Below are 21764 nucleotides of genomic sequence, written 5' to 3'. Positions count from 1 at the left end.
ATTACAATCTTAGTTATTTTCATCATTTATTCATACAGTCTTAAACAAAGAGCCAAATGATACTTCAAAGCTTTTCTGTAGCTTGTTTATGTACTGGAAAAGCAGCTACTTTTTTAATGCATATTTCCAGTTCTATAATTTATAGCAGTGGTTCTCAACCTTTTTTCAGTGATGTACCCCCTGTGAAATATTTTTTCAGCCAAGTACACCCTAACCAGCGCAAAAATATAGGCTTACATATATGTAGGCCTATATTTTAAAATCTCACGTACCCCCTGGAGTGCCTTCTCACGTACCCCCATTTGAGAACCACTGATTTATAGGGTCACTGAAAAGAACTATATTCGATAAAGTTGCATGTGACATTTAATTTTATTCATGCTCTCTTTTTACTTCAGATAAGTTTCAATGGAAGTGAAGGGAGGCGAAGAAGGAGGCGATCCTCAGATTCTGACAGCGATTCAGTTTCTGATGGGAAACGTCCCAAAAAGCGGGGGAGACCTCGGACAATTCCTCGTGAAAATATTAAGGGATTTAGTGATGCTGAGATTCGAAGGTATGCTTTTTAATATAGATCAGATTGATGAGCACAATAAAACTGCCTTTTCTTTTTCATCCAATGCCACAAGGATTACTTTTATCTACTAAACTCCAAAGATCCTTTCATAAAATATTAATAGTTTGAAGGCTTGCTCAAGTATATATCTATTTAATGCATGAAAAATGATCTTCCTTGTGTGCCCAGATTCTAATTTTGTTAAAGGGCATATAACACAGCTAACCTGAAAGGCAAAAGAACATTTCAGTTTGTGAAATTTCCTGGACCAACAACAATTGATTCCTAAACATGTCTGTTTTTAAAAATAATTAAGAATAAAAGGCAAAATTTTCCTTCAAGGGACAATACATATGAAATACATGATATAACACCATAGTAAGCCCTCGGTATAATGGATCACACAGGTGGGGGAACAGGGACGGTCCATTGTTACAGATTGTCCACTGTAACCCAATAAGGGGGTTAATATGTGCAGCAATTATTTCGTTTCTTTAGCGATACAGCATGGAAACAGGCCCTTCGGCCCACCGGGTCCGCGCCGACCAGCGATCCCTGCACATTAACACTATCCTACACTCACAAGGTACAATTTACACTTTAAACAAACCTGTACGCCTTTGGAGTGTGGGAGAAAACCGAAGATCTCGGAGAAAACCCACGCAGGTCATGAGGAGAACGTATAAACTCTGTACAGACAGCACCCGTAGTCAGGATCGAACCCGGTTCGCCGGTGCTGTAAGGCAGCACCTCTACCGCTGTGCCACCGTGCCGCCTAAACAGCCAATAAACACGCTAAACAGTAACGGGTGCAAACTATATAATATAGACTTGCTAATTTACAGCCGCAGAGATACTGGTGGATCGACCTCGGGTGCTCCGTGCAGCAACATGGGTTACCTCTCGCATTGAGGAGACGTGCGGGCTTTTGGCTTTGTTTGGCTTCTTTGAGTCACCGGTGGAGTTTCTGCCTTGCTGTGTCAGGGGCCTGCGTTTAATCCTGGCCTCGGGTGCTCCCTTCTCTGGGTGAACTGGTTCTATCCTACACATTGTTGTGTAGAGTGGAGTTGATATGCCAAAGCACCGGGGGAGGCGGGGTGTCGGTCGGGCCCGGATCTGTGTCGCTGTGAGGTGAAGCTCTGGTGGCAATTCGCGGAGACAAGTTCTGCTGCAGGCCTGCACTTCTTTGTAGGGACGGGGGGTGCACCGCGGCTCCTGGGAGAAACCCACGCTCTCACAATGTACTTGTCTTTCCAATGTGGGAGGAAAGGTAAAACTATTACAGTAGTTAGGCGGGAGGAAAAATAGAACCACTGTGGTAGTTCTATCCTACACACTGAATTGTCCCTAGTGTATAGAATTGTGTATGGGTGCTCGCTAGGCGGCACGGATTTGGTGTTTCCACGCTGCATCTCTAAACTAAACTAAGCTAAAGTGGTTCAGAAACACCATTCGCTCCCTCCACCTTGTGGTCATTCTGTGAAACAACAAATTCTTTATACGATAGTTTGGTCTGCTGTAACCAAAATCCGTTATAAACAAGTCCATTTAAATGGGGGTTTACTGTGTTGCAATATATATTAAGATAACATTCTTGTAATTAACCCGCACATGTTTTATTGAGTGACACAATAAGAAGTCTTCGAGTAAAAGTTGAAAAATGACAGATGCAAAACACATGCAAATAGTAACTGGAATGCTGTGTAAGCACATTTGAATTTAATTTTAATACCTTGAAGTACCACATGAATCACAATTCAACATTTGTACTCATTTGGGTTTCTTGTAAAGGATCGATGATGAACCATTGGTTCACATTCCATGCAATTGTTAGTTTAGTAAAGCTATTTTATTTTTTCTAGGTTTATCAAGAGTTACAAGAAGTTTGGCGGACCTCTGGATAGGTATGGTACCCATTACTGTGCAATTTAAAGTAGAAAATAACCAGTAAAACCAGGTTTTACATTTCAAGTTCATTGCATAGTACTTGTGCTCGTATAATATTTGCAAAATATAGTTAAAACTGCTGCATTTTAACATGTTGGATCTTGTACTTTAGGCTAGAAGCAATTGCTCGTGATGCTGAACTGGTCGATAAATCAGAAGTAGACCTCAGGCGATTGGGGGAGATGGTGCATAACGGTTGCATTAAAGCTCTGCGGGAGTCCAGTGGCCAGGAGAAGACAGGTATACATAAATCTCGATTTAAGTGGATAGGATGGTGGACCATTATGATAAATGAGAACAAGGTATAAATATTTGCATAATATTGCATAAATATTGGCTGATAGAAAATATTGTGAATTTAAGATTCACAGCAGAGACAAGTTCAAAAGTTCAGTTAGCACTTTGCTACAATTGTGGGGAACCTGCTTTATAGAGGTTGTTAAATCAAACCTTCATTTGCCCACCTGGTGATGAAATTGTCGCTGTTATGTGTCTGGTGTCCTGGTAAATTTTTATCATCAAATTCTTGACTAATGTTGGGGAAGTAGTTTACCTGTTTTTGTCACACTGCTGTTAGTGGTATCTTAGAATGAGCAAAATGGCAGTGACTACATTTCATAGATAGCATATTGTATTTTTCTCAAGATTCCAGCACCTGCAGTTTCTTGTATCTCTATCATGCAACCCTGTGATGCAATCCAATAGTATGCGTTCTATGGTGCATGTGTAGAAATTGGTACGAATCGTTGGAAACATGTTGAACCTGTTTCGTCTCCTGAGGAAGTAGAGGTGTTGGTGTGCGGTTTTTGGCTGTGGTTTAAATATGATTTGTCCAGGACAAATTGTTGGTGAAATTTACGCCTAGGACCTTGAAACTCTTGACATTTTCCACTTTGGCATCATTAATGCTGATTGGGGTATGTATTCCACCACGCTTCCTGGTCAATAACTAGCTCCTCTGTCTTGTTGAGGTTTGAGGGAGAGGTTGTTGTCTTGACACCATGTTACTAAGCTCTCTCTCTTCTTCCTGCACTCCATCTCACACCACAGCAGTGTGATGTACAAACTTGTAAAATGAGTTAGAGCAGAATGTGGGCATGCAGCCTTGAGTGTAGAGTATAGTGATGGGCCGAGAACGCAACTTTGTGGAGTATCATTGTTGAGAATTATTGTGAGTTGGGAATTATTGTAATACCGTGGGTTTTAAGAAAGATATTTTAAAATACATGCCTTTGTGAACCACTGTTGAGGAAAGTCCATTATTGGATAAAATGCCAATTATTGCCCACCCCTAGCACTTTCTTTGCAAGATGTCCATTATGATAAATACACACTCTGTATTGGCACTTTTGCCATTTTTTAAAAACATTGATTTCACTTGATTTAATGCAGATTCTGGTTTAGAATCCTCGTCTAAATTTTAATTTTCACATTTTTCATCTATACGTGCCTTTTCCAGTAAAATCCAATGCAATTCTAACATTTTATTTTTTGTCAAAATTTCAAATGGAAAAGTCAATTTTCCAGTAGCCGGGAGAGTTATGGGATTGAGCCTTTTAGGCATGTACATCAGTCATTTAGCTATTTGCTATAAACACCACTTGCGTCATAAAATGAGAACAATTGCTTCACTACCACCTACTGAAAGGCAACTTGAGACGAGCAGTAAATATGCATGCCCATATCCCAAATGTATTTCATGAAATATTAGGAATTTCATTTTCCTTTCTGCTTTTTTGTGTTCTCCTCCCCATCTGACAAAAAATGCACAAATACTTAATATGTTTGTACTGCTATTGTTGCCTTGATAGCATCTGAACTTTTGCTTTTGAAACAGCTGCCAGACGTGGTAAAGTGAAAGGACCTACCTTCCGCATCTCAGGTGTTCAGGTGAATGCTAAACTCGTTATTGCGCATGAAGAGGAGCTGGCACCTTTGCACAAATCCATTCCACTGGATCCAGAGGATAGGAAGAAGTAAGTTTTTAATAAATTAATTTTATTCTCTCCATTTATAGGTGTTTCACTTTCCCAAGCAGCTTCCGAATGCCTTGGATTCAGTTCCTTTAAAAAAATCCCTGTGCAATGTTAACATGTTAATGCTCATTTGGGGATGTTATAGAATTGTACAAAATCATGAGAGGAATAGATCGGGTAGAGTCCCTTGCCCAGAGTAGAGGAATCGAGGACCAGAGGACATGGGTTCAAGGTTCTCTGGATACTTTCAAGAGAGAGCTAGATAGGGCTCTTAAAGATAGCGGACTCAGGGGATATGTGGAGAAGGCAGGAACGATGTACTGATTGGGGATGATCAGCCATGATCACATTGAATGGTGCTGCTGGCTCGAAGTGCTGAATGGCCTACTCCTGCACCTATTGTCTATTGTGAAGGGGAAAAGATTTAATAGAAATCCGAGGGGTAACTTTTTCACACAAAGAGTGGTGGGTGTATGGAACATGCTGCCAGAGGAGGTAGTTTGAGGCAGCAGTTAGACAGTTACATGGGTAGGACAGGTTTGGAGGGATATGAACCATACCAGGGCAGGTGGGACTAGTGTAGCTGGGACATTGTTGGCCGGTGTGGGCAAGTTGGGCCGAAGGGCCTGTTTCCACACTGTATCACTCTATGACTATATGGTCCTCCTTATTCACCGCGATAATGGGGCTCTCATAACTTTTGTACATCTTAATTAAATCTACCTTCAATCTCCATGGTTGCTAAGTTAGCTGCTTAATCTCCTAATATTCACCAGCCCTGACAACAACTTCAGACCCCCTTTGCCCTTGTATTCTGGTCATCGAGTCAATAAAAGAAAATATTCCTTGCATCTTCTTATCTAGCTTATTTTCCTATCTCTTCAGCCTCGTGGATCTCAGAACATGCAATACAAGACCCCTCTGTTGCCAAGCTATTTGGTATGGTAGCACCTAACATGCATCATATTGGAGATAGACACAAATTGCTGGAGTAACTCAGCGGGACAGGCAGCATAGAAAATAGGTACAGGAGGAGGCCATTCAACCTTTCGAGCCATCTATGGAGAGGAATGGGTGACATTTCAAGTCGAGACCCTTCACCTTGTTTGCCTTCCTAAAATGCACCGACTCAATTTATTTCTATGTATTGAATACCATGTACCATATACCAGGTGCAAAATACATAATATAGACGCTAACTTACAGCCGCAGAGATACTGGTGGATCGATCTCGGGTGCTCCGTGCAGCAGCATGGGTTACCTCTTGCATTGTGGAGACGTGCTGGTTTTTGGCTTCTTTGCGTCACCGGTGGAGTTTCTTCCTTGCTGTGTCAGGGGCCTGGGTTTAATCCTGGCCTCGGGTGCTCCCTTCTCTGGGTGAACTGGTTCTATCCTACACATTGTCGAGTGGAGTTGATATGCCAAAGCACCGGGGGAGGCGGGGTGTCGGTCGGGCCCAGATCTGTGTCGCTGACCCTTCACCTTGTTTGCCTTCCTAAAATGCACCGACTCAATTTATTTCTTTGTATTGAATACCATGTACCATTCTTCTGCTCCTGAATTATTTCTCTGTAGCTGAAAACTTTCGTCCTCACTGTTAATGACACCAATAATTCAGGAATCTTCTGTAAATGGTATAATAGTCTGTGTGTTTATTTCCAAATCATTGTTACATATCATAAAAGCAAGGGACCGAACACAGGGCTCTGTAGAGTAACACAGCTTCCTAGTCACTAATTCCTCCCGACCACTAACATTGTACCATATTTGGCTCCAAACTATATTTTCCCTTGAATAGCATGGACTTAAAGTGTAAGATGTATCTCAAATTGAGGGACCGCTAGGATTGCACAATTTCAAAAACCACCCAAATATTTGCTTTCATTTGAAACATTTTTAATGTAAGAATTCCTTTGTCCCTCTGGCATCCAACACCTCCTCATAGTGGCGCAAAATCTAAAATGCTAGAACATAATAGCAACAATGGTGTAGATGCTCGGTTTTGAGAGTAGGTCCAACAGTCTTTCAGGGCATCAAGGAATGGGAGTCACCCACAGAGCCAGGAACACAGAAAAATGAATTAATAGTAAGATAGATCCCCATTATCTGTTTCATGAATATTTTGGGAAAATGCATTGTAAAGCCTGAAATGTCCCCTGGTCAGAAACCATGCACATGAATAATTGTTTCTGGCTTTCATTAAACAGAATAATAAGATGTAGATTTGACTTGTAGATTGTAAATGTAGATTATTTTGGCTTGTAAGTTATTTGATACTTCAGAGAGACAATTATTGCAATCATTTAATCAAAAAGTGATGTTGTATTTGTCAATCATCTATTGTGCAACCTCGGTACACTCTTTAAATGTCATGTTTTTCATGTGACGTTCTACCTCAGATATACCATCCCATGTCATACGAAAGCCGCCCATTTTGATGTGGAATGGAACAAGGAAGATGACGTCAATCTTTTAATAGGCATCTATGAATATGGATATGGCAGCTGGGAAATGATTAAAATGGATCCTGACCTCAATTTAACACACAAGGTACAAGATTGCTGTAGAAAACAGACCGATTTTGAATTCCGCGTGGTGTCTATTCAAATAGCATTTTTCTCTGCCTGGGTACTGGCGGGGGAAGAAGGACAAGGGACAAAATGGTGTTGTTAAATTCATTTTTATAGCTTAAGATTGTTATTTATACCCAGACCAGTTGGGGAAAGCAGTTCTATAAAGGAGCAATATGTTGGAGGAAGAGTATAAAAGAAGTGACCGAAGTAGCAAGAAAATTAAGAATCTTTTCTCTGATGAAACAAGTGACATTTTGAGATGAGTTTAATTGATTTGGACAGTAGTTATCGCCTAAAAATAGAATCAATTTCAACAAGTTATAATTGGGATGATATTTTAATTCTACAACATGTATTTTCTGGTGTAAAATGTTATAAAGACATTGAGCAGTACAGCATGGAAATAGGCTCTTTGGCTCACCTTGTTCATGGAACCGCCATTTGGCCCAGAGTCCTCTGAACCTTACTATCCATGTATCTGAACAAATGTAATTGTATCTGCTTCTGTAGCTTTCTCTGACAGTTCATCTCAGATAAGGACTGTTCGCTGACTGAAGAGGTTGCCCCGAGATCCTCCTTAAATCTTTACCCTCACACCTTAAGCCTATACCAGGGGTGGGGAACCTTTTCATGGTGGAATGCCGCATTAAGTTAGCTGTAATCAGGCCGCATCCAAGAAACTTCAATTAGATATACTTCAAAATGTACATTATTTTGTAAAAATCTAACTACTATGTACTAACTTCAAGAAAATGAAAAAATAAGGTTAATTCTAAGGTTTACTAACCTTTTAATGACTTTGTTGTGTGCTTTTTGTGGGAAAGCATTTGAATATTTGGTTGCAACATGGAGTTATGCAGTTTCAGCTGATTTTCTAGATGGGTATCCGTCATTTGTGACCTTAAGGGCGTCTTCATTTGGGTTAGGTAGGAGAATAGATTCAGAGCAATAAGTGGTTGAAAAGCAAGAAAGCATTTTTCGTGCATGTTGCCGAAGACGTGGGTATTCTATTGCGTTTTCCCATATTTCAATCGGATCTTTCTTAGCGCCAAATAAGGACTTTAAAATGTCATCTTCTGAGAGCTCAATCAATTCCATCTGTAGTTCTTTAGGAGCCTTGGAGACATCAACTAGGTGAGGTTGAAATGCTAATTTGAGTCTTGATTCTCAAAGCCAGTGACCTTTCATTGTATTCTTTAATGTCTATAACAGCTGCGTATTCTTCTAATGATTCGCATGAATCCTCCTGCTCATCAATGACCTTCGCTAATTGGGGAAAATGTTCATTCGAAATTTCATTTTGAAGAAGAAGAGTTTTGAAAAGAGATAGCTTTTTTCGAAATACTTGGATTTTTTTTTGCCACATATCATATATAGACTTAGTTTTACCTTGCAAAGAAACATTCGTCATTTTGCTTTGACATGATATCACACAGAAATGCAGTATATAGAAATCTTCTTTCAATAATTCACATTGCTGATTCTGTTCTTCATGAAATTTAACTATCTGTTCAAGCAAAGATAAACATTTTGCTAACACCTGTCCCTGCGATAGCCAACGCACTTGACAATGATACGGCAAATCCACACTGAATGCCTCATCGTCCAACTTTAGCATATTACGAAACTGACGATGCCGTGTTGCATTTGCACAAATATAGTTAACAATACTTATAACGTGTTGCAAAGTGTCACTTAAAATAGTAGATTTAGCACAGAGATTTTGCTGATGTAAAATAGAATAAAAAGAAATGAGAGCATCTGGATCTGATAATACCTTTTTTTATCTGTGCAATAAACCCTTCACGTTTTCCTGTCATGGAAAGTGCATCGTCTGTACATACACTCACTAAATTAATCAAATCGGGTCCAACTTCACGACATTTATCTTGAAAGTTGTTGGAAGAAATCTATTCCTCGTGTTCTACCCGTAAGAGTGCCCATAGCGAGTAACTCTTCGTAGCAAAGAAAATCTTCTGTTATGGCCCGAATGAAGTATAAAACCTGCGCTGAGTCAGTAGTATCAGTCAGTGACGTGCGGTGAGGTCAATGGCAGGGAAGGCACTGGCTAGTATCAGAGCCAGATTTACACACACATTAACCCAATAGAGGTAGTTTAAATTCACCATTCAATTGGCAGGTTGCACAATGACTATTGGTTAGGCGACCGTATGTTTCATATTTCATATCAGCATTCTTTACAACACACGCATACAGGTAAGTTACGTATTCGATTCACGTTTTATAGGCAAATGCAGTTCCACCATTCATACTCATTCAACACAAAATGAAAAAAATATTGCATGGTCTTACCTTTACTTGTAAATGAAGTCCATTTGCCTATCCTTCTGGACAAAGATGTCAGTTACTTTGTAGCAGACTTTATTTTCTTTTAATTTTAAAGGTCTCTCCGTCTCAATAGAGATGATTGCCAGGGATGAAAGTCGTCCTTGGTCAGTCCGATTCCGAATATGTTTTGAGTCGTTTCAAAGCAGAGAACGACCTTTCAATGGACGCTGTTGTGGCTGGTACAGTGAGCACCAGCTGGAGTAACTTTGTCGCCTCGGGAACCGTCTGCATCTGATCATTCTGGGCCAAAAAGCTGAGGAGCTGTCTGGGTGATTTGCATTCGTTCCTCACCATTTGTGAACTATACAATCCGATAAGATCAGCTTTTAGTCTAACAAAGTCAAAGTACCTTGCATACCTAGGCTCTGCAGTTTGGTGTCATCGAAATGTTGTGACATTTCATAAAATTTTGTGCAATTCGACCAAACCAAGGAAAGTTAGCTCACCGAAATGATCAAACCTAGCTTTCATTTGAACATTGATATTGTCCAGAATGTTATAAAACATTATTTTCCTCTCATCTCTGATCGGCTGTTTACTTCAGGCATTGTCTGTCAGGCCAAGTGTGATGCATTTCTGCTCGAATTGATCATAGAAACTGTCAAACTATTGTCTGTGGCGTTCCACAACTCCCGTTGTATCGCGGATTCACGCACAGCAGAATCCAATGTCCATTACTTTATTCTGCAGCACACGAAAGAGTGCATCGGTTACATTGAAAATTCCTTCATATGCCATTATGAAGAAGCAGGTTGATGCTTTTGTCAGCCAGAGATCATATCCGGCAGCCATCATCAGGGTGTCATTGTCAATAGACAATAGGTGCAGGAGTAGGCCATTCGGCCCTTCGAGACAGCACCGCCATTCAATGTGATCATGGCTGATCATGCCCAATCAGTACACCGTTCCTGCCTTCTCCCCATATCCCCTGACTCCGCTATTTTTAAGAGCCCTATCTAACACTCTCTTGAAAGCATACAGAGAACCTGCCTCCACCACCCTCTGAGGCAGAGAATTCCACAGACTCACCACTCTCTGAGAAAAAGTGTTTCCTCGTCTCCGTTCTAAATGGCTTACTCCTTATTCTTAAACTGTGGTCCCTGGTTCTGGACTCCCCCAACATCGGGAACATGTTTCCTGCCTCTGTGATAGCATCAGATCTTAATGGGGTGCAGGCCAAGATTAATGAAAAGGTACCTAAAGCCACGTTTACCCATTACCCAAAATCTCACGGTTTTCCTTTACCTTAGCACTGTGGATGCTAATATTTAATCTCCGCTGTTCATTCAAAGCCAGATCTATCCTTGAAGTTCCAAAAGTTTTTAACACAATTTGGCTTTGAATGTGAGTTGTCGATTTTTCATGTTTTTTGAGGCTCCTTGGTAGATTTTTCAAGTAATAAAATCCCGCGTTTGTCCAAACGTTGTCGGTAATGGAGAACAGAAGGCACAGAAAGCAGTAAAAGCGATTCTTCGTAGCACAGCCACAGCACCAGTCTTTTCGTTTGTACCACTCCATTTGAAACGACCGTGTTTTATGTCCCTTCGTTTGAAGTAGGTCCTTAAGCTCAGGCATTGATCTTCCAGTGTTTATCACTCCCTGTTTTGATTGAAAGTCCAATTTTGAGACATTTTTAAGGTTAAAGGTAAGGTTTTCCATTTTTGCAACCACTGGAAATGTTTTGCTAGAGCTAAAGGACAAAGGACATTTATTGTCACTCACACCAATTGGCGCAGTGAAATTTGAGTTACCATGCACTTATGCAGCACGCGGAATGGATGGATTGACGCAGGTGAATTAGTACATGTTGGTTGGAGTATGCAAAATTGTGAGGGGAGAGCATGGGGGATATCAGTGGTGTCGAATGGGGGGTTCAGTACGGGATGGATGGGGGGAATCAGTACAGGATGAATGGGGGTAGACAAAAATGCTGGAGAAACTCAGCGGGTGAGGCAGCATCTATGGAGCGAAGGAAATAGGCAATGTTTCGGGTCGAGACCCTTCTTCAGGATGTTCAGTACAGGATGGATCGGGGGGGGGGGGTCAGCGCAGGATGAATGAGGGGATCAGTACAAGATGAATGGGGGGGGGGGGTCAGTACAGTGTGGATCGGAGGGTCTGTGCAGGATGAATGGGGGATCACTACAGGATGAATGAGGGGGTCAGTACAGGATGAATGGGGGGGGTCAGTACAGGATGAATGGGAGCAGGGAACCATACTGGATGAATGGGGGGGGGATCAGTACAGGATGAATGGGGGTAGACAAAAGTGCTGGAGAAACTCAGCGGGTGAGGCAGCATCTATGGAGCAAAGGAAATAGGCAACGATTCGGGTCGAGACCCTTCTTCAGACTGTTCCCCCATTCTTCTTGAATGGAGGATTCAGTACAGGATAGATGGGGGAGGGGGGGATCAGCGCAGAGTGAATGGGGGGGGATCAGTACAGGATGAATGGGGGGGGGGGGGTCAGTACAGTGTGGATCGGAGAATTTGTGCAGAATGAATGGAGATCACTACAGGATGAATGAGAGGTTCAGTACAGGATGGGGGGTTCAGTAAAAGATGAATGGAGGATCAGTACAGGATGAATGAGGGGTTCAGTACAGGATGAATGGTGGGATCAGTTGAGGATGAATGGAGGGAGCAGTGCAGGATGGATGGGGGGGTGGCAGGAGAATCAATGGGAGGTGGATAGGGTGATCAGCGCAGGATGAATAGATGGGGGGGGGGTAGATGGGGAGGGGAGCACAGGGGATGTCAGTGAGGCCTGAATAGAGGCGGGAATGGGGATCAGTGCGGGATGGAGAGGAGGGGTCTCAGGTGAGGGGAGGTTGGAGGGGGGCGTACGAGAGAGAGAGGGGAAGGGGCAGGGGAGGAAGGAAGGTCAGCGCTCCTCGGACAACATCGCCCCGCTGCCTTGGTCGTCCCTGTCCACCGCCAAAGGGGGAGGCGGTTGGGATCTCCTCGCCACCACCTCCCCTCCTCCGCCAGCCAACAGCACGGTGCGGGGCCGAGCGGTGCAGCTCAAAAGATCCTATAGCAATAGGATCTTTGGTGCAGCTGCTTCAGACGGCGGAAGGAGGCCTCCTCCTCCCTCCCTCCCTCCTCCCAGCCTCGGCGTGCGAGAGGGTTTGTTTTGAAAGCGGTTATCGCCATTAGCGGATTTGCAAGCAGCCGCTGCTATCAGGGCGGGCGGGGTGCGGGAGGAGGATGAGATGGAGCCGCGGCCGCTGCTGCTGCTGTGCAAGGCCCGTCATTCGCTCCGACTCTTCGTCACGCCGTACCTAGTATCTTTGCCCCGCAATACAGCCGCCGCTGACACAAAACATCATGTTCCTTTTCTCCAGAGATGCTGCCTGACCCGCTGAGTTACTCCAGTATTTTGTATCTATCTTTGGTATAAACCAGTATCTGCAGTGTCAAGCGTTTAGGTTGCCCGGCGGCACTTTGGGTGGTCATTGGCACCCGGGCAACCGCTAATTTCGAGCCCTGGTGTTCACTTCATCCACACCCCTCATGAACTTGTACACCTCAATTCACCTCTCAGCCTCCTACTTGCTGAAGGAAAAATGTCGCACTCTAGCCAACCTCTCCCTAATAATCAAGCCTAGGTAACATTTTGGTGAACCTCTTCTGCAACCTTTCAAACCTAATCACATCTCTCTTATAGCTGGGCAACCAGAAATGCACACAGTATTCCAAGTGTGGTCTCATCAACGATTTGTATGGCTGTATCATGGTGACTCAACCTTTGTACTCAATACACTTCCCAATGAAGGCAAACGGCCAATTGCCTCTGCTATTATCTTCAGCTAATTAAAGAAAATTATGTGGTCAACACCAATTGTTAACCTGGGAAGGAATGTATGGCCAATTTTTCGCATGCCAAATTGCATTGAACCAGAATAGTCTGTCAGTGTACCTAGTAACCTTAAATAAAAGTTACATATTAAGATAATTTCTCATACAAAATTATCTAAATAGTGAGTTCTTCAGAGACGTGCTTTTAAAAAAAAAAATGATGATAAAAATATATTAGAAAAATGAAAAATTAAGCCAATATTTTAATGGATTGGTTATAATTTCTCCTGTACACGGAATTTTGTATTTAAGTAAGGTGATCACTAGACTTACAACAGTTTGGATAGGGCGTGATTAGAGGTAGTCAGCATGATTTTGTACATGGGAGATGGTGTCTTACAAATTTGAGTTTTTTGAGGAGGTAACCAAAAGGCCGTAGACTCGGCCTAGGCTGTAGACATTGTCTATAGTGGGAACTATAGACTGGTTATTCTTGACTTTGGTGGCAGGTAAGATTTGAGAATCCATTATAAAGGATGAGGTTATGGAGTACATAAAAGGTCATGTTAAAGTAGGCCAAAGTCAGTATGGCTTTGTGAAGGGGAGGTCTTACCTGACAAATTTGCTGGAATTCTTTGAAGTAAATAGCAGGACAGACAAAGGAGAGTCAGTGGATGTTGTATACCTAGATTTTTAGAAAGCCTTTGAAAATCCTCACCCATTCCTTCTCTCCAGAGAAGCTGCCTGTCTCACTGAGTTAGATAGATTCTTGATTAGTACGGGTGTCAGAGGTTATGGGGAGAAGGCAGGAGAATGGGGTTAGGATGGAGAGATAGATCAGCTATGAATGAATTGCAGAGTAGACTTGATGGGTCGAATGACCTAATTCTACTCCTATCACATGATCTATATGGACTTCAAGGTCTTTAAGGTTCCGCATGGTAGGTTGCTCAGGAAGGTTAGATCATAGAAACATAGTAAATAGGTGCAGGAGTAGGCCATTCGGCCCTTCGAGCCTGCACCGCCATTCAATATGATCATGGCTGATCATCCAACTCAGTATCCTGTACCTGCTTTCTCTCCATACCCCCTGATCCCTTTAGCCACAAGAGCCACATCTAACTCCCTCTTAAATATAGCCAATGAACAGGCCTCAACTACCTTCTGTGGCAGAGAATTCCAGAGATTCACTGTGTACAAAATGTTTTTCTCATCTCAGTCCTAAAAGATTTCCCCTTTATCCTTAAACTGTGACCCCTTGTTCTGGACTTCCCCAACATCGGGAACAATCTTTCTGCATCTAGCCTGTCCAACCCCTTAAGAATGTTGTTCAAAAGGGAACTGCAGATGCTGGAATATCGAAGGTACACAAAATTGCTGGGGAAACTCAGCGGGTGCAGCAGCATCTATGGAGCGAAGGAAATAGGCGACGTTTCGGGCCGAAGAAGGGTTTCGGCCCGAAACGTCGCCTATTTCCTTCGCTCCATAGATGCTGCTGCACCCGCTGAGTTTCCCCAGCAATTTTGTGTACCCTTAAGAATTTTGTCAGTTTCTATAAGATCCCCCCTCAATCTTCTAAATTCTAGCGAGTACAAGCCGAGTCTATCCAGTCATTCTTCATATGAAAGTCCTGACATCCCAGGAATCAGTCTGGTGAACCTCCTCTGTACTCCCTCTATGGCAAGAATGTCCTTCCTCAGATTAGGAGACCAAAACTGTACGCAATACTCCAGGTGTGGTCTCACCAAGACCGTGTACAGCTGCAGTAGAACCTCCCTGCTCCTGCACTCAAATCCTTTTGCTATGATTGCTAACATACCATTCGCTTTCTTCACTTACTGCTGCACCTGCATGCCTACTTTCAAAGACTGGTGTACTATGACACCCAGGTCTCGTTGCATCTCCCCTTTTCCTAATCGGCCACCATTCAGGTAATAGTCTACTTTCCTGTTTTTGCCACCAAAGTGGATAACCTCATCCACATTATACTGCATCTGCCATGCATTTGCCCACTCACCCAGCCTATCCAAGTCATCTTGCAGCCTCCTAGCATCCTCCTCACAGCTAACACTGTCCCCCTCGCTCACCCTGGATCGCATGGGATCCAGGGTGAGCTGGCAAACTGGATATCAAATTGGCTTCATGGAAGAAGGCAGAGGGTGGTAGTGGAAGGTACACAAAAATGCTGGAGAAACTCAGCGGGTGCAGCAGCATCTATGGAGTGAAGGAAATAGGTGACGTTTCGGGCCGAAACCCTTCTTCAGACTGATAGGGGGTGGGGGGGGGGGAGAAGGAATGAAAAAGGGGAGGAGGAGGAGCCCGAGGGCGGGGGGATGGGAGGAGACAGCTCGAGGGTTAAGGAAGGGGAGGAGACAGCAAGGGCTAGCAAAATTGGGAGAATTCAATGTTCATGCCCGCCGGCCGTAGGCTGCCCAGGCGGAATATGAGGTGCTGTTCCTCCAATTTCCGGTGTTGCTCACTCTGGCAATGGAGGAGACCCTGGATAGAGAGGTCGGATTGGAAATGGGAGGGGGAGTTGAAGTGCTGAGCCACCGGGAGTTCAGGTAGGTTCTTGCGGACTGAGCGGAGGTGTTCGGCGAAACCTCCGCTTAGTCTCACCGATGTAAATCAGCTGGCATCTAGAGCAGCGGATACAGTAGATGAGGTTGGAGGAGATACAGGTGAACCTTTGTCGCAAGTGGAACGACTGCTTGGGTCCTTGAATGGAGTCGAGGGGGGAGGTACATCTTGCCTGGTACCTGTTCCAAAGAAGACCCATCCCACTCACCACAATGACTACAGACCAGTAGCGCTCACTTCACATATAATGAAGACATTTGAGAGACTTGTCCTTTCCTACATCAGGACTAGTGTGTCAAATCAAATGGATCCTTTACAGTTTGCATATCAGCCTAACATCAGTGTCGATGATGCCCTCATTTACATGCTGCAGAGGGTGTACACACATTTGGACACTACTGATGCATCTGTAAGGATTACTTTTTTTGACTTCTCAAGCGCCTTCAACACAATTCAGCCCCGACTGCTAGGGGAGAAGATGGAGAAGATGAAAGTGGATCCATCACTGGTACTGTGGTGTTTGGATTACCTTTCCCTCAGACCACAGTACGTGCGCCTACAGAACAGTGTCTCGAGCACCATCTTGAGCAGCACAGGGGCTCCACAAGGAACTGTGCTGGCTCCGTTCCTGTTTACCATCTACACAGCGGATCTCCAATGTAACACCAACAGCTGCTTTTTGCAGAAGTTTTCGGATGATACAGCTGTTGTCGGCCTCATTAAAGGGGGCAATGAGGAGGAGTATAGAGACATAATAAGTAACTTTGTGGAGTGGAGCGCACACAATAACCTCCATCTTAACACCAAAAAAACAAAGGAGATAGTTGTGGACTTCAGGAGGGGGAGGAGGAGGACTCAAGCAACGCCGATCACCATTAAGGGCACTGAGGTGGAGGTGGTCGCTAATCACAGGTACCTTGGGGTGCAGCTTGATAGTGAGCTGAACTGGAAGTGTCATATGGAGGCGGTGTACAGGAAGGGACAAAGCCGACTGTATTTTTTAAGGAGGCTGAGGTCATTTAATATCTGCCAACCCCTACTGTGCAGTGTCTACCATTCAGTGGTGGCCAGTGCTCTGTTTTTTGCTGTGGCCTGTTGGGGAGATGGCGCCCGTATAGCGGATAAAAACAGACTGGACAAACTAATCAGGAAGGCCGGCTCAGTGGTCGGGGCTGAGCAACGAACGGTCCAGCAGGTGGCAGAGGCCAGAACTCTGAACAAACTAGGTTCTATAATGACCAACCCCACTCACCCACTCCATGCCCTGAAGGTGATCAAGAGCAGCATCTTCAGTCAGAGGCTGATTGCACCAATGTGCAAAACTGAGAGACATAGGAAGTCCTGTTTACCAGCTGCTATAAGATTACATAATGCGCATAAATAACTGCACTTTTTTTAAATTAATTGTATTTTAACTTGTATTTTAACGTATTTTAACTTGTTAAGTATGGAAGCCATTTGAGGAAATGTGTGGTGTTATGTCTGTCTTGAAGCTGTCGTGGCACTGTAATTTCCTGAAAAGGATTATTAAAGGTATAATCTAATCTAATCTAATCTAATCTAAAGGGACAGGTGTTGCATTTCTTGCGGTTGCAACGGAAAGTGCCCGGGGAGGAGGTGGTACGGGAGGGAAGGGAAGAATTGACAAGGGAGTTGCGGAGGGAGCGGTCTTTGCGGAAGGCAGACATGGGGGGAGATGGGAAGATGTGGCAAGTGGTGGGGTCACCTTTGCCACGAAGATAGACACAAAAAGCTGGAGTAACTCAGAGACAGCAGCATTTCTGGATAGAAGGAATGGGTGACGTTTTGGATTGAGACATCAGCATCTGCAGTTCCTTCCTACACTTTCTTTGCCACTGTCGACCTGCATGGCCACTTTCAGGGAACTATGTATAGTAGGTTACTGAGTATAGATCATGAGAGGAATTTTTGTCTCCAGCATTTTTGTCTACCTCGGATTCCTATTAAATCTTTTCCCCTTCACCTTGAATGTATGTCCTCTGGTCCTCGATTCCCCTACTTTGGGCAAGAGATTCTGTGCATCCACCCGATCTATTCCTCTCATGATTTTATGCACTTGTATTTATAATATTCTTTAAGATTTCTATGCTCATGGCAATCATATGCATCCTTTAATTCTTGAAATTAGCAACATGACGTTCCAACATTTGTACTCCATACCCTTCCCAATAAAGGCTGTGTCAAACTCGTTCACCATACTTTCCACCTGACTCGCCACTTTCAGGAAATTGTGTACCTGTACTTGTTGATCTCTTTGCTTTTAATGTTAATTGTTCCAACATGTTTTTGTGTTTAGATTTTGCCTGATGATCCGGATAAAAAACCCCAGGCCAAACAATTGCAGACCAGAGCTGACTACCTCATCAAACTTCTAAGTAAAGATCTGGCCAGAAAGGAAGCACAAAGGCTTGCTGAGGTACTCAGTGCATTACAGTATTTACTGTTTCAAGTTATCTGCATCATTCATCTATTTCTGTCAGCAGTTGAGGTCGTATGAATGCTAATAAAAGTCTATTTGTTCACGGGATGTGAGTGACAAATCAACGTCACATTTATTCTAGGTAAACTCCTGCAATATTATGCTGCCTCAGTGGCAATAGACTTTTGATGTCATAAGTGATAGGAGTAGCATTAGGCCATTCGGCCCATCAAGTCTACTCCACCATTCAATCATGGCAGATCTATCTCTCCCTCCTAATCCCATTCTCCTGCCTTCTCCCCATAACCTCTGACACAGACTGGATAGACTTGGCTTGTACTCGCTAGAATTTAGGAGATTGAGGGGGGATCTTATAGAAACTTACAAAATTCTTAAGGGGTTGGATAGGCTAGATGCAGGAAGATTGTTCCCGCTGTTGGGGAAGTCCAGGACAAGGGGTCACTGCTTAAGGATAGAGGGGAAATCCTTTAAGACTGAGATGAGAAAAACATTTTTCACACAGAGAGTGGTGAATCTCTGGAACTCTCTGCCACAGAAGGTAGTTGAGGCCAGTTCATTGGCTATATTTAAGAGGGAGTTAGATGTGGCCCTTGTGGCTAAAGGGATCGGGGGGGGTTTGGAGAGAAGGCAGGTACGGGATACTGAGTTGGATGATCAGCCATGATCATATTGAATGGCGGTGCAGGCTCGAAGGGCCGAATGGCCTACTCCTGCACCTATTTTCTATGTATCTATGTACTAATCAAGAATCCATCTCTGCCTTTAAGATATCCATTGACCTGGCCTCCACAGCCTTCTGTGGCAAAGAATTCCACCCTCTGACTAAATAAATGGTTCCTCATCTCCTTCCTAGAAGAACATCCTTTAATTCAGAGGCTGACCTCTAGTCCCAATAGTGGAAACATCCTCTCCACATCCATGTTCAGAGAACATAGTTATATATTTTGATGCTTGAGCTATATGCATGATTGCGAGGCAATTTCTGATGAGGTTTCGTGGATGTGGAAGAAAGGGCAGAGGATTATTTTGCAAGACATGGTAGTTGTTTCTCTTCCACCCCTTGGGGAACCTATTTCAAAAATTTAAATATGTAATTTACCTTAATTTCTAATGCTCCCTCTCCTGCAGTTAACTCGTTCAGTCTGGGCAATTATTGCTGGGTATTCCGGTTGATTAAATATGCAAATTGTGGAATCAGTCATCGTCTTACAACTGTTCAGTCCAACTCATCCAAGTGGACCAAGATGCCCTAACGAACTAGTCCTCTAATAAGATCACCACTTGGCGTCCTGCAATCCAAGGAATTAAGTCCTAGCCTGCCCAACCTCTCCCTGTACCTTTTGTACAGGTTACCTCTGCCCCAGAAGAAAATCCAATGGTGCAAAACTCTGAATCTCTGCCGCTTGTACTAACTCTTCATCCATGCACTTACCTGACCTGTCTTCTTATTCCTATCACTACTGACATGTGGCACTGGGAGTAATCTGGACATTACCACCCTTGGGACCTGCTTTAAAAAAAATTACCTGATTCCCTGTAGTCATTCTGCAGGACCTCATTCCTTTTTCTACTTGTGTCATTTGTGCAAATGTTTTGCAGCTACTCCAAGACATCCAGAACCCTGCGCAAAGGAATCAACATACCATCGCGGAGTCCTGTTTGTTGCCACATCATCTCCTAGCTGTTTTGAACTCCTATTTTCTCGCACTTATTTTGTGATTTATTTTGAAAAGGCTAATTCGAAAAAAAGGAAGCCAAGGAACAAACGAAATAAAGTGGTAAAGATTGTGAAAGTAGAAGTAGTTAAAAGCGATTCATCATCACCGGCACCACCTTCAGTCAAGAGCTCAGATGAGGAAGGAGAGATCAAGGTATGCAGTCTAAAATTGAAAATTTACTATGGTAAACTGGACAACCCAGCTTTGTATCTGCAGCCCCATACAGAACTTCACATGACAGTCTTGCTGATGTACGGTTCTGATTAAAGATAATCAACTTGAAAACTTGACTGCTCATCTCTCCACAGATGCCTCCTGACCCACTGCTTATTTACAGCATTTTATTTTTTAAGCACGTTCGTCATTCTGGTTTCTTGTCTGATCTCATCTGTGATAAGTCAATTTCCCACAGCTAGGCACTGGCTACATTTAATTTGTCCATTCTCCCAAGAGACTGGTGATATTGGAATCGTAGAGCTAAAAGAGTCCCGATCTGGAATGTCTGTCCATTTTCCTCCACAGATGCTGCCTGGCCTGCTGAATTCTTCCAATAGTTAGTTTTTTGTTGAAGTTGTTCTATTTTTGACTTGTAGAACGTAAATCAGTACAGCACAGGAACAGCCCACAATGTCTATGCTGAATATGATGCCAAGACAACTGTTGTCTATCTACATATAATCCATATTCATCCATTCTCTGCATATTCATGTGCCTATCCAAAAGTTTCTTAAATTCACTATCACATCTGCCTCAACCACCACCACGGCAGTGTCTATTGTCAATTCCAGGCACTCGCCACTTTCTGTAAACAAAAAAAACTTGCCTCGGACACCTCCTTTAAATTTTGCTCCTCTCACCTTAAAGCTGTGCCCTCGAGTATTTAATTTTTCCATCCTGGGGGCTTTATCAAATGCTTTCACTAAAATCCATGGCATTTTGTCTCTGTGGATTTTAGTATGGTATTTGATGAAGCTCCATGGTAGCCTGATTTGGAAGATTAGAATGCACAGGATCAACAGTGACTTGGATGTACAGATTCAGAGCTGGCTTAATGATAGAAGGCCGTGGTGGAAGGACGATATTCAAGCTGGAGATTTGTGTCCAGTGGAGTTTTACAGGTAGACACAAAATGCTGGAGTAACTCAGCGGGACAGGCAGCATCTCTGGAGAGAAGGAATGGGTGACGTTTCGGGTCGAGACCCTTCTTCAATCTGATGTCAGGGGAGTGGGCGGGACAAAGATAGAATGTAGTCAGAGTTCTACAGGGATCTGTGCTGGGACCACTGCTGTTTGTCATATATATATAAATGACTTAGACATAAATCTAGGTTGGTCAAAGTGTACAGTTGGAAAAACCAATCAAATCTGCTTAACCTTACCCGCTGCCGTGAGGATATAAAGTGCTGGATGGCCCAGAACTTCCTCCAACTAAATGAGAGTAAGTCTGAGGTCGTCCTTCTCGGCCCCTCGGACTCAATCAAAATGATAGCAGGCAGCCTTGGAAGCCTTACCCCACTACTCAAACCTCACGTCAAAAACCTCGGCGTGATATTTGACTCAGCACTGAAATTTGACAAAAAAGTCAATGCCGTGATAAAAACTAGCTTCTTTCAGCTTCGGACGATAGCTAAAATAATACAATTCCTCCACTTTGATGACCTCGAAAAGATCATCCACACATTTATCTCCTCCCGCCTAGATTACTGCAACTCTCTTTACACTGGCATCAGCCAATCTTCCATGTCCCGCCTGCAACTGGTCCAAAACGCCGCAGCGAGACTCCTGACGGGCACCCGAAAAAGG

At 43.4% G+C, this 21764-nt stretch overlaps 1 protein-coding gene across 1 annotated transcript in view; it reads left to right on the top strand.

The window, feature by feature from the left end:
• chd1 (chromodomain helicase DNA binding protein 1) overlaps positions 1 to 21764 on the top strand; it is a 146753-nt gene that overhangs the window by 110989 nt on the left and 14000 nt on the right. Inside the window, exons 24-30 of the mRNA XM_033017363.1 lie at positions 399 to 556; positions 2419 to 2460; positions 2616 to 2743; positions 4341 to 4479; positions 6879 to 7029; positions 18100 to 18219; positions 19977 to 20114. Of these exons, the coding sequence (XP_032873254.1) occupies positions 399 to 556; positions 2419 to 2460; positions 2616 to 2743; positions 4341 to 4479; positions 6879 to 7029; positions 18100 to 18219; positions 19977 to 20114 (876 nt within the window). The remainder of the gene's footprint in view (positions 1 to 398; positions 557 to 2418; positions 2461 to 2615; positions 2744 to 4340; positions 4480 to 6878; positions 7030 to 18099; positions 18220 to 19976; positions 20115 to 21764) is intronic.

This window comes from Amblyraja radiata, chromosome 3 (assembly GCF_010909765.2).
Source record: "Amblyraja radiata isolate CabotCenter1 chromosome 3, sAmbRad1.1.pri, whole genome shotgun sequence".
Classification (NCBI taxonomy): Eukaryota; Metazoa; Chordata; class Chondrichthyes; order Rajiformes; family Rajidae; genus Amblyraja; species Amblyraja radiata.
This window is presented reverse-complemented; position numbering and strand designations above follow the sequence as displayed.